This window comes from Sciurus vulgaris (genome assembly GCF_902686455.1).
Source record: "Sciurus vulgaris genome assembly, chromosome: X".
Classification (NCBI taxonomy): domain Eukaryota; kingdom Metazoa; phylum Chordata; class Mammalia; order Rodentia; family Sciuridae; genus Sciurus; species Sciurus vulgaris.
In genome coordinates, this window is record NC_136471.1 from 47,717,294 (window position 1) to 47,729,352 (window position 12,059).

General features: G+C 43.3%; 1 protein-coding gene across 1 annotated transcript; it reads left to right on the forward strand.

Annotated features, from left to right (window-relative positions):
• Positions 1 to 939: 939 nt before the first annotated feature.
• NXF3 (nuclear RNA export factor 3) lies at positions 940 to 11,697 on the forward strand (the record flags this gene model as incomplete). Its single annotated transcript, XM_079123611.1, has 18 exons — positions 940 to 943; positions 4,476 to 4,650; positions 4,879 to 5,032; positions 5,630 to 5,713; positions 5,820 to 5,924; positions 6,047 to 6,124; positions 6,249 to 6,362; positions 6,672 to 6,761; positions 6,926 to 7,035; positions 8,676 to 8,712; positions 9,059 to 9,127; positions 9,331 to 9,386; positions 9,526 to 9,633; positions 9,739 to 9,797; positions 9,918 to 10,033; positions 10,129 to 10,171; positions 11,021 to 11,093; positions 11,511 to 11,697. The coding sequence occupies 18 exons, from the start codon at positions 940 to 942 to the stop codon at positions 11,695 to 11,697; spliced, it is 1,662 nt and encodes a 553-aa protein (XP_078979737.1).
• Positions 11,698 to 12,059: the final 362 nt, after the last annotated feature.

The following is a 12,059-nucleotide window of genomic DNA, read 5'->3' on the forward strand; positions in this document are numbered from 1 at the left end:
ATATTTCCTTCACCCCAAATGTTCACACTTTCTCATATGCAGATTTGTTTTCAGCTCACTCATGGACCGGACATCCACTCTCAAGACATAGAGACCCAGGAAGGGATGGCCAACAAAGATGTAAAATGCCTGAAAAAAACTGGTGGATGCACTGAAATTCAGGCCCTCCCTGTTTCCCTTCCCTCTTGCAAAGCCCTCTGGCCTGAGACTTCCAGAAGTATACAGCAGTTAATTCCAGCCATGTAACTATTTTGAGAACATTCTGTTACTTAACCCTAATTTAAGAGAGCCTCAAATATTACATGACTTTAATAAAGCTGTTAATGGAGGGGTCACCCCCATTCTTTGGGTCTCAGTTACACTCTGTTTCTCCAGATAACATATGAATGGCTCCAAACGAGCTCCTGAAACTTGTTAAGACTCAATAACTTCAGAAAGCTGGCTAATTTGAAATCAGAGCCCTTGTGTGAGGAATATGTGAAAAAAACAATGTAATGTAGCAAGTACAGTGCCAGGCCTACAGTGGGTACTCAGAGTTCTCTGGGTGCAGAATGAAGGAATACAATGTAATGTAACCAATGCAGAGACTGGAATGCAGAGTTCCCTGAATTTGTAGCAACACATACCTGGATCACAAGCCTTTTAGTTGGCTTCCTCTGCAGGGGTGGGTCAATTGGAAAGAGCTCCCTGGGTGTTAGGCTGGTAGTAAACTCAGGAGGCAGTAAGAACGGGAAGTTAAGTCTCCTCTGGCCCTGAGGGCTCTCCTCTCTACGCCCTTGGGGATGGAACTTCCTGTAAAGACTCCATCTTGTTAGCCTGGTCCTGATAAAGTGAGTTAGGGCTTGCTTTCATCTTCAGTAGCTTTCCTCAATCGTTTTGAAACTTGCAGTTCCAGACGACACAGATTTTCTTCACAAGAATCTCGGGGCAAGCTACACAATGGGTGAGTAGGTCAGCATGAGGTCTTGGTCTCAGGACCCCACAGGCCGGGGGCGGGGGTGGTATTCTGGACCCCTCCCCCATCCACAAGACGCGTTACTAACCTTCTTTAAAATGGAAAGGGGTTTGTGGCAAGGTCCAGGTTGATCATTTTTCATTCTCCAGAAGTCAAGTGTCATCTGAGGTCTGAGATACTTTTCATGTTTCCACATCGAAAACTTCCTCTCCTTGGCTTGACTGATGTGAAGTTTTTCTCCCAATCGAGGGGAAAGTGTTGAGTTAAATAGTCTCCTAAAGCCCAGGGTTTGAGGAATGGAGAGTGTCACCTAAAGCAGGGGTTGGTGGAAATTAACATTTTTTTTTTTTTTTATTCCAGCTAGTGGTGGAGGAGGGGCAAGGAAGGTACTAGTACCCTTGAATCTTCACACCGACCATTCAGGGTGGATTGTATTACTCCCATAGAAGTTTCCCCAAGCTTGTTTTATGGACTACCAGATGACCTATCGGGAACGTTCAATGAGTAGATTTTATGTGTACTCTTCCGTATCAATTAAGTAGATTTGTTACCCAGATTTTAAAAATAATTTAAGATGAGGTTTAACTATATTGCCCAGGTTGTCTTAGAATTCCTGGGCTCAGGTCATCCTCCTGCCTCAGCCTCCAGAGTTGCTGGGACTGCAGGCATGTACTACCATGCCCATCTTGTTATTTTTTCTTATTTAAGTCTTCACCAAATAGCTGAACATTTGTCAGCCAATTTTATCTGTTATTCAATGAAGTATATTAAAATGTAATTTTGTTTGTTTCTCCTTTTAATTGTTTTGTGTGGGTAACAGGGATTAAACTCAGGGGCACTCTACCTCTGAGCCACATCCCCAGCCCTATTTTTTTGTATTTTATTTAGAGACAGGGTCTCACTGAGTTGCTTAGTACCTTGCTTTTGCTGAGGTTGGCTTTGAACTCACAATTCTCCTGCCTCAGCCTCCCAAGCCACTGGGATTACAGGTGTGCACCACCATGCCTAGCCATTCCATTTCTTTTAATTGGGTTTTTGCTTTTTACATTTTGGCGGTATGTTCATGCATAAAAATAAAAAAAAGTCTAATAACTTACTGTTTGTTGATCCTTTTATCATGAAATCTCCCTTTTTCGAATTATTTTTTTCTTAACATATAATTTTTCTTAATAGTTATACAAGTTTTGGCTAGTGAATAGATAGAATGTTTTATTATATTTTCAGTATTTAAAAAAAACATTTTGGACTGTGGATGTAGGTCAGTGGTAGAGCACTTTCTAGTGTGTGTGAGGCCCTGGGTTTAACTTCCAGTATCACCAAATAATTGACATTATTAATTGTACATGTTTATGTAGTATGGAATGGTGTTTCTATTTTTTTAACGTAAATACCCATATACTGTATTTTTCAAGATTCGTTTTACAGAAATCTATATTTCTATTTAGTTTCCTTTCTGTTTTTTCTTCCTGATTCTAAGATAATAATTCCAATTTCAAACAAAAATTACTCATTTTTTCCTTAACAAAACAAACCCTACGTACCACATATCTTTGCTTAGCATAAACATGATCTACTTTTCTCATATGCATGGTTATTTATCTACTTTTATTTTATTTTCAAAATTTGCTCTTTTTAGTTATACATGGCAGTATATTTTGACAGATAATATTTCAATGCATGTATATGATGTGTAATGATCAGATCTGGGCAATTGTTACAGCCATTGCCTCAAACTTATAATTTCTTTCTGTAAGTAACATTCAAAATCCTTTCTTCTAGCTATTTTGAAATATATGATTGGCATCAACCACAGTTACCTTACATTGCTATAGAGCACTGGAAGTTATTCTTTCTATCCAACTGAACCCCTGGACTGATTTACTATCCTTTCTCCATCCCCAGATCTTCCTACCCTTCCTTGGCATTGGTAACCTGGCATTGTGTTCTCTAGTTCTGTGAGGTCAACTTTTTTTAGTTTCTATATATAGGTGAGAATATTTTGCCATGTATTTATTTAAATTATTTTATTCATTTATTAATATGCAGTGCTGAGGATCGAACCCATTGCCTCACACATTCTAGGCAAGTGGTCTAACACTGAGCTACAATCCCAGCCCTTAAAATTTTTTATATCATTAAATTTTATGTGTGTTTCTTTCAAGGAAAATTTGATGAAATATTTTCTCATGTAATCTGACTCTGTCCATGTTCCAATTTAGGATATTTAATTTAGTCCACTTTTATGAAATTATAAAATATAATTTGGATCAAATAGACAATAATAATCTACATATATTTTTCCTGTTCTGAGTTCTTGCCCTCTCCTTTCCTTTGACATGTTTAAAATTTTTAACTATTAAATTTTTACATTATTTGGTTGAATAAACATTTTTTAGCCATCCTTACAGTGTTTGCCCTAAGGATTACAATGTACATCTTTGCCCCATCATGGTCTAATGTAAATTAGTTCTTTTGCAAATTCTTAAACAATGCAGGGACCTTGGAACACTTTGATGTCATTGTCCCCCCTATTTATTGTCATGTATTTTAATTCTATACAGATTAACACACCTAGAAGAATTTGTCATTGTATTCTATGGTCAACATTCACTTAGGTTTGCCTACCTAGTCACAAATGTCACTGATCTTCCTTCCCTACATCAATGATCCTCCATCTGTTATCATATTTTTTTCTATCCAAAGAACCCCTAAATATTTCCTTTGATCTGAGTCTTCTGGCCAATTCTTTTACTCAATTTTTCTTATAAGAACATCATTATGAAATGTGTCCCTTTGGTTTAGCAATGTTATCCCTTAAAGTACACATTCTTTCCTCTTATTGTTTTTATACTGACTTTATGTCTCATTACGTGGAAATTTCTTAAGCAAGGATTTTCATATGCTGCTTCCTTACTGTTTCCTGATTTCTGAGACTCAGAATAAACACGTGTTAGATATGCTTACTACATCTCCTTTAATTCTGTCCCCCTCTCTTTTGCTATTCTCCATATTTATGTATAACTAATGTTTACTCTATATATTTTCTTCAATCTTTTCATTTCTCTAGTTCTTCATTCATGAAGGATCTTGCCTTTTATCCTTGAACCATAACAGCAAACTTTCAGGGTAGACCTTTATCTACCTCCTCAAGCAGAGGAGGGAGGTGAGAGTAAGAGATGATAAGCAACTTGTCCAAATCACCCAACCTGAAAAGGGCAAAGCAGGGACTAACATCACAGATCAGATCCTGTGATACGTTTCTGTTTTCTTCCCTGCCCCTGTTGCTCCCTCAGTGCTTGAGTGGGGTCTCTCTCCCTATCTCTCTCTCTCTCTCTCTCTGTACTGGGGATTGAAATCTCATATCCCCTATGGCAGGCAAGTGATTTATCATGGAACTACACATCCAGCTTTATGTATTTCTTTTTAGATTATAAAAGACAGTGATATTTCTTCACATGCTATAATATTTTCCCAGAGCTGCTTCTGGCATTTACGATTGATGTTTTTTTCTCAATATAAGGTCACAATTCCCAAGCTAACACCCTTCAAAGAAGAGCAAGATGCTGGGGTATTTTTCGAAGGAGATTTCCAAATTGGTCTGAACCAGTCAGTGCTGCCATGCATATTTCATCCCATCAGCAGCAAGATGGAGATCTAGCAATGAGTGATGCCCACATGGACTCTGGACTCAGATAGTAAGTGAGCAGTCATCAGTATGACTGGATTGTAACCAGCCAGTGAAATATATAACCCTTTGGTTAATTATGTAATTCTTTCTTCTCTCCAATGTGACAGTGTGAGAAATGATAGGATCAGATTAATGGTTGAGTGAATTTCCATAATCTGGTACCAAGGGCAAAATATGTATAGGAAACTTTCTGAGCAGATACAAATTATTTCCTTTTTTCTTTACTTCTCCACAGCACTCCCTACGCCATCCCATCCCATCATTGGAGAAGCAATTTATACAAACAAGACCAGACCCATGGTAACATGGAAAGAGAGCAAAAGCCTCCAGAGCGAAGAAAAGAGGGAAACAGGCAGAATGGAACCTTAGGGAGCTGGTTCAAGATCACAGTGAGTGTTGTGGCAAAATGGACTAAATATCCAGAAGGAGAACAGGGAGAGTTGTATTGGACTTATATAGAGACACAAGGTGTGTTTCTGGGTGCAGGGGAGATGGTAATTTATTTTTTAATTAATAGGAATTAATATCCCAGGTCATGTAAAGGCAAATTCAGAGAGGAAATATAAAGGGGACAAGGTGACTGCAGGGAAAATAGAAGTGGTTGCATATAAGCAAAGGCAAAACATAATGTTATGGAGATTGAACAGTTACACACCAGATTCCTGTTTGGCTAAAACTGAATGTGTGTTTGTGATTGACTCTCTGGATTCCTTGTTGAAGGGGCAGGCCAGGTCTGCCTTGGGTAAAATTTCTTGGGAATTTACCAAGGTAGTTCACATTAAGTATGTGATATTGTTTATTTGAAGAAAACTATGTGAATTTTAAAAAAATGACTGGTATAAAGGCTAAAAATAATGGAATTTGTCCTATCTTTGTAAATTATTTTAAAACCTGAAAAAAGTCTGAAAGAAACATGCTTGCATTTAAATTTAATGTTTAATTCCATATGTCAGTCTTACCCAACTTTTTTTCTTTTTTGCTCTTAGATTCCATTTGGCATAAAATATGAAGAGAAGTGGTTGCTAAATTTGATTCAGAGCCAGTGCAGTGTGCCTTTCACTCCAGTTGAGGTAAGTGAGAAAAGTAAAGAGTATAAAAGGAAGCAGGACAGAGAAGGGGCTGGAAGAGCAGCAACTCTGGCCTCACCTTCTATTTCTTTCACCCCTCTTACCATAGTTTCACTATGAGAAAATGCAGGCCCAGTTCTTTGTTGAGAATGCCGGCATTGCCTTTGCATTGAAGAATATCAGTGACAAGATTTGGGATGAGGATAATGAAAAGGTATGTGTCAAGGGCATAACCAGAGCCAATCAATAAAGCAAGAGGGCAGGCCAGGGGTGAGATCTTCATCTTAGTGTTCAAAATTCTTGGTGTAGACCCAGCCCCTCGTGTGTTTTCTGCAGATATCAGTCTTTGTTACTCCTTCAGAGGTACCCTACTCTGTGAGGGAGCTGAAGTCAGAAAATGTAGAGCAAATGAAGGTAATGTAGACTTATTACCAAGTGATGCACCCCCAGCCAAACCCACCTCTTTCTTCCCCATATATTGCCTCTTTTTACCACCTCTACCTCAGAGCCACTAAACTCCCATCTTTTAACGCTGCAGTTGACCATGAACAATCAATGTGATGCCTCCCAGCAAGCTCTTGACATCCAGAGACCCCCTGTTGACCCAAATATGACTGGTAGCAGTAATTATGGGATAGAGGAGGGTAGATGGGTTTGCCTGGGTGGGATATTTAGGGATTGTCACTTGGGGAAATGTTGGTGCTGGAATTGGGCCAGCTGGTCTCCTCTCAGCCTTCTGATTCCCACCTCTTGCTTCCTGAAGACTTGATGACCCATACTATTGAAATGGCACAGAATCCTAGAAGGCACATGGTTACTTCCTTGAATATTCCTGAAGAGAACAAACCCAGTGTGAGACCTTAGTCTTCATGATGTTATTGAGGGTGGGAGACGTTAGCTAGCAGTCAGACTGGTCTCAGATATTCCATGTTAGAGCCCTTACTCTCTTTCCTCGTCATAGCTTCCCTCACCAGCCTACGAGCTGGCTGGAGTGCTGGACACTATGCCAAAGGACCTCAACATTGAAAGCCTGAATGTCTCCAAAAATAAGGTAGGATGTAAGGCTTAGATCATTATTTGAAGGAAAAGTGGAAGGGTTCATCAGGGTGGTGACAAGAGGCAGAGACGTGGATTGATTGGCTCAGTAGGGAGTTGGGAGTGCAGGACTCTTCTCCTCTCTTTCCTTGGTTCATGTATTCCTCTGCATAATTACAGGTGAAATCTGCCGGGAGAATGGACAAGGGGAAAGAATTGCAACCAGAAAAGATGTCTGCGGACAAAAACACTCTGTGCACCACCTTCCTGGATAAGTCCAACAACATAAAGTCAGTTGCAACCTTTGTTACCCACTGGGAGTCTGAGCTGCCCCTCATGTTTCCTTTTGCAGGAGGATGCAGCCCTGGTCCTCTGGAAGGACCACAGGCCGTGCCCTCTCCTCTGTCTGTGTCCCTCAGCTTTGCCCACAGGTCTGCTTTCCTTCCTCCGATCTGCTCCCCGTTTTCTCCTGGACTGCGCTGTTTCCTGCCCCTCTGCACTGGCCTCTTTCAGCAAGCCCTCCCAAGATGGGGCTGGGCTTCCCTCCCCTCGCCTAGGAGTGGCCCTTCTTCCCTTGCTCCAAAGAGTCCCCCACCTGTCCCAGGCTGACGTGGAGATTTTCATGTCCCGTGCTGAGGACTGAGGCCCTGGGTGGCTACCATCATGACATCTGATCCTCTAGGCCACTGGTGGGAACTGTCTTCTCCTTGGGGAGAAATGTGGGTCCCTGAGTCAAGGAGCCAGAAGTGGGCCACTGCCAGTGAGCAGAGGGCTTCCCAAGACAGGAGGGGAAGGCAGAGGGCAGAAGAGGAGGAGGAGGAGGAGGGGGAGGTGGCGGCAGCAGCGGCAGGAGGGCAGGCCTCTCGGGGACACTGTGGCTCCCTCCCTCGCTCCACATCACATCATCCTACCTGGCCCTCAGAGGAACCTGGGTAGCCCAAGTCAAGATGGTTCCTCGGGCAAGGCACCGACTCAGACAGGCACAGGTGCACAGGGACCATCAGGAGGGAACCTGGTGACCATAAGAGGGGGCCACAGACCCTCCCTCCCTTGCTGAGCTGGGGCCTGACCCTTCACTCCTGGTTCTGAGAATGACACTTGCCCCGGGGGCGGCTCCTTTTCCCATATCTGGCCGGCTCTGGGCTCACACAGGAGGCAAAGGCCCCAGCCCAGCAGGTGCATGTTTTCATTCCTGCCTCGGGCGGGCCCCAGGGCCAGCCAGGGGCAGGTGAAGGAGTGGGCTATGGTGGGGGAGCCAGTTTCTTCTCACTTCTGCCTTCCACCAGGGTACAGCATCTTTCCTTTCCCTTTGCTTTGCTTCTCATTGTCTGTACTTTGTCTCCCTCCACCTCTCCTTCCCCTGTCTTCACTGCTTTTCTGTCACCATTCCCCTTCCTTCCCTTCCTTGCCTCATTCACCCCTGTTCCAGCCTTTTGTGGGGCAGGGAGATGACCTGGTCTTGGTCTGACCAGGTCATGCCATGCCCCACAGAATGCTGGATACCCAGCAAGATAGCAGAACCCTGGGCTCCCATCTCATTCCCTGCTCCATGCACAGCCTTCCTTGGGGATCAGGAATAAGGTAAGGGAGGTATAGAGGGGAAGGAAGGAAGCCCTGAAGCCTTAATGTGGCTTCTTGGTGGCCCTGGAAAAGGGGGTCATGGCAGTGTAGGTTTGAGCTACCAGGGAGAAGGAAAGGGAGGAGAGCTAGAGGGAGAGACAATTCTCTCTCTGAATCAATCAACAGGAAAGGCATTTGCACAGTTTCAATTATTTTTGTGTATTTTGTTTTGATTTAAAAATATTTAGTCATTTATTTTCAACTGACACCTAAGCATGTAATCTGCACATATTAATATGGTACTGTGTAATGTTTCTATATTCAGGTATATTACATGACTTTTAAATCAGTTTGTCTTGATTTTTGACAGCTCCATCCTGGAATTGTTTCCCAAGTTATTACGCCTGGTAAGTTTGCTCCTAGATTATTGACTCCTCTAATTAGAACTGATACTGCCCCAACCTGCCCTGAAACCCTTTAGGTCTTGCTTAAGTTATATTTTTGGGTCTGACACTTAAACCTCAGAAGTATAGGGAGAGGCAATACAGACCCATGTAGGAACCTGACAAAGGCTATGATCTTTCTCACACAGGGACCCCTTGGCATAACCCTAGCTGTAGTTCTGTCCATATCATTTCCAGGGCCTTTTTACATCTAACTTGTGACCTCACCATCTCCTGGACCCATCCCTTTCTGTAATCATCCAGCATCCCCTCTTTTTTCTGCACTGATGCCTCCTCTTGCCTTCCCCAGGGTGGGCAGGAGTCATCTATACCAACTCTACGTGGCATTGAAGCTCACAAGAAGTTACCAACTTGCAAGGTGAAGAGAGAGGATCATGTAGGGTTTTTTTTTTTTGTTTTTGTTTTTGTTTTTTTGTGGTGCTGGGGATTGAACCCAAGGCCTTGTGCTTACAAGGCAAGCACTCTACCAACTGAGCTATCTCCCCAACCCCATGTAGGGTTTTAAGGTGGTATATAAAGAGCATATAACAGGTGTGATCCTCAGTATTCATTTTATTCCAGGGAAGTTTCTTTGGATCTAACATACTGAAGAATCTGATCCTACAATTCCTGCAGCAGTAAGTACCTCTGGGGTTCTGAAGAAGGGGTTGGGTTGGTGAGGCCATATTATCATAAGCCTACTACTTGATGAAAAATTTTAAGTCTCAGTTGAGGCCCAAACCATAGAGATAGAATATTCCATTTGCTCCCCTGCAGGTATTACTTGATCTATGACTATGGAGACCGAAAGAGTCTCCTGGGCACTTATCATATTGAGGCCTGCTTCTCCCTGACCATTCCCTTCCACCCTAAGGATCCAGCCCTGTGAGTATCACAGCTCAGACTCTGGTCTATGGCAGTGTGACCCCCCAGCAGACATAATTTAGCTCCTGGAAATATGTGCACCTCTTGTTCCTCTTCACCTTCTAGGAGCAGCTTGTGTGAGTACTTCAAGTATAATAGGGATATAAAGAAGCTCAAGGATTCCTGTAAGTGTGTGATGGGGAAGATTCAGCAGCAGCATTTGGGGGTGTGAAGGGATCAGTAATAGGGGTCAAGGACAAGGGTGTGGCAGTCCCCCTCATCTCCACTTCCCTTCTCCTCTACAGACTTGCGGAGGCAGCTGCTAAAGTATACAAAATGTGACATTGTGGACTCCCTTAGTGTGTTGCCCAAGACTCGGCACGACCTCAGCTCCTTTGTGGTGGACATGTGGTTCCAGACGGTGAGTACCTGCTTCCTCCCTGGGGCAGGGCCAGAAAGCTGGAGGTGGGTAGGAGGTTAAGCAGGATCCTGAGCTCCTGCATTCTCCCCTTTCAGGAAACAATGCTCTGCTTCTCTGTGAATGGGGTGTTCAAGGAAGGTGAGTGTCTACACAGGCCCTCCTCAGATGCCCTACTGCTCCCTCCCCTGGGTGGGCGCCCTCTCAGAACTCCCCCCAGCGTCCCTGATGATGGGCCTTTCTTCCTGTTCTTCCCTCAGTGCTCCCATTCTGCCCACAAAGCACCCTGGTCTGAACATGGCCCATGCCTGCCTGCCCCACAGCTCTGGTGTTAGTTAGGGACACAGGCTGTGCGGTTCAGTGGCTGTCCTCCCAGTTTCTTACTCTGTGGCCTTGGTCCAATTACTTGACCTCTCTGTTCCCCCATTTGTAAAATGTGGCTAAGTAGAACCCATGTCTTAGGCAGATGTGAGACAAGGATCAAGTGAACTTTTGAAGTGGGTTCCACATCATATATTAAGAGAGCTATTGGACGAATGATCTCGCTGATAAGCAGATGATGACACATAATGTGGGGTGGGAGGGGCAAGAATGGAGGAAGGAGGGACTGTATAGAAGGATAAGAGGGGTGGGAGGGTTGGGGGGGAAGAAAAAAAAATAACAGAATGAACCAAACACCATTACCCTATGTAAATGTATGATTACACAAATGGTATGCCTCTACTCCATGTACAAACAGAGAAACAAGATGTACCCCATTTGTTTACAATAAATGAATTAAAAAAAAAAAACAGAAAAAAAAGAGAGCCATCGTTAGGAGTGGATTGTTCCTACTTTTGCCCTCCCATTCCTGCCACAACTTCTTTACACCAAGTGAACAGTTTTCTGGTTCTGGTCCCCTTCAGTATAAGAACTTGACTGGGAAACTGTGTGAGCTTGTACAGAATACACATCTCTAAAAATGGGTGTTGTTGTTTCTTGTCCTTTAAGTGGAAGGAAAGTCTCATGGCTCTGTTCGTGCCTTCATCAGAACCTTCATCGCTATTCCTGGAAGTAACTCCAGGTAAATGCTATATTGTGAGTGGGAGCACTCATCTGAGCCTTAGCCCATACATGTGGGAATGTGGTCACTTGCTCTGACTTTGGGCAAGTCATACTACCTCTCTGTAACTCAGTGTCTTTCTCTGAAAATGGTGATTACACTGTCCACTCCTTTCTGATATTATGAAGGGCAAGTGTGAGTGTAAAACCATTCCTGGTTCATAGGTAAACCTATCAATATAGTGAAGCTTGTAGACAGTCTCCAAAGTTGACCTCTGCGGGAGTGTTAAGGGATATCAGCCAAAAAACTGGGCATAGTAGGGATATGGAAGGAATCTGGTTGATGAGCACAGGTAGCAGGATTGTTCGGGGAAGATTTTTGTTAGGTGTGTGGGGTTATACATCTTTTCAGTCAACTGAGGGTCTGTTTTTCTTTCAGCCTGTGCATCATCAATGATAAGCTGTTTGTGGGGGACCCTATCCCCAAGGGGAACCAGAGCACCTTCTCCATCCCTATGGCCACACCTTCCTCCACCTGTATGCCTGCCCTCTCCCAGGAGCAGCAGGAAATGGTGCAGGCTTTCTCTGTCCAGTCCGGGATGAACCTCAAGTGGTCTCAGAAGTAAGTGCTGAGTATACACAGTGATCACATATTTGCTGGGTGGATCAGGGGAGTGAATTATGGAAACTTGCAGGTAGTTCTTTATTTCACTCAGTATCACACTGAACATTTACCTTCTAGTACATAGTAAGCTACCTAGTTATTTTGAACAAGTATATGGTACTTCTCTAAATTCTATAGACCCTGCTCCTTTATTACAAGACATTTAGCTTTTCAGGATTCCCACCCCCCCAGTGACATATTGTGCCACAGGGTTTATTCTGCTATACATGTTGCATTATACATGGAGGATGTTTCTGTCACTTAGACTAGAAATGTCATTAAGCTGTCAGAGTATCTCCTCCTGGGTCCTAATTGATGTCTCCT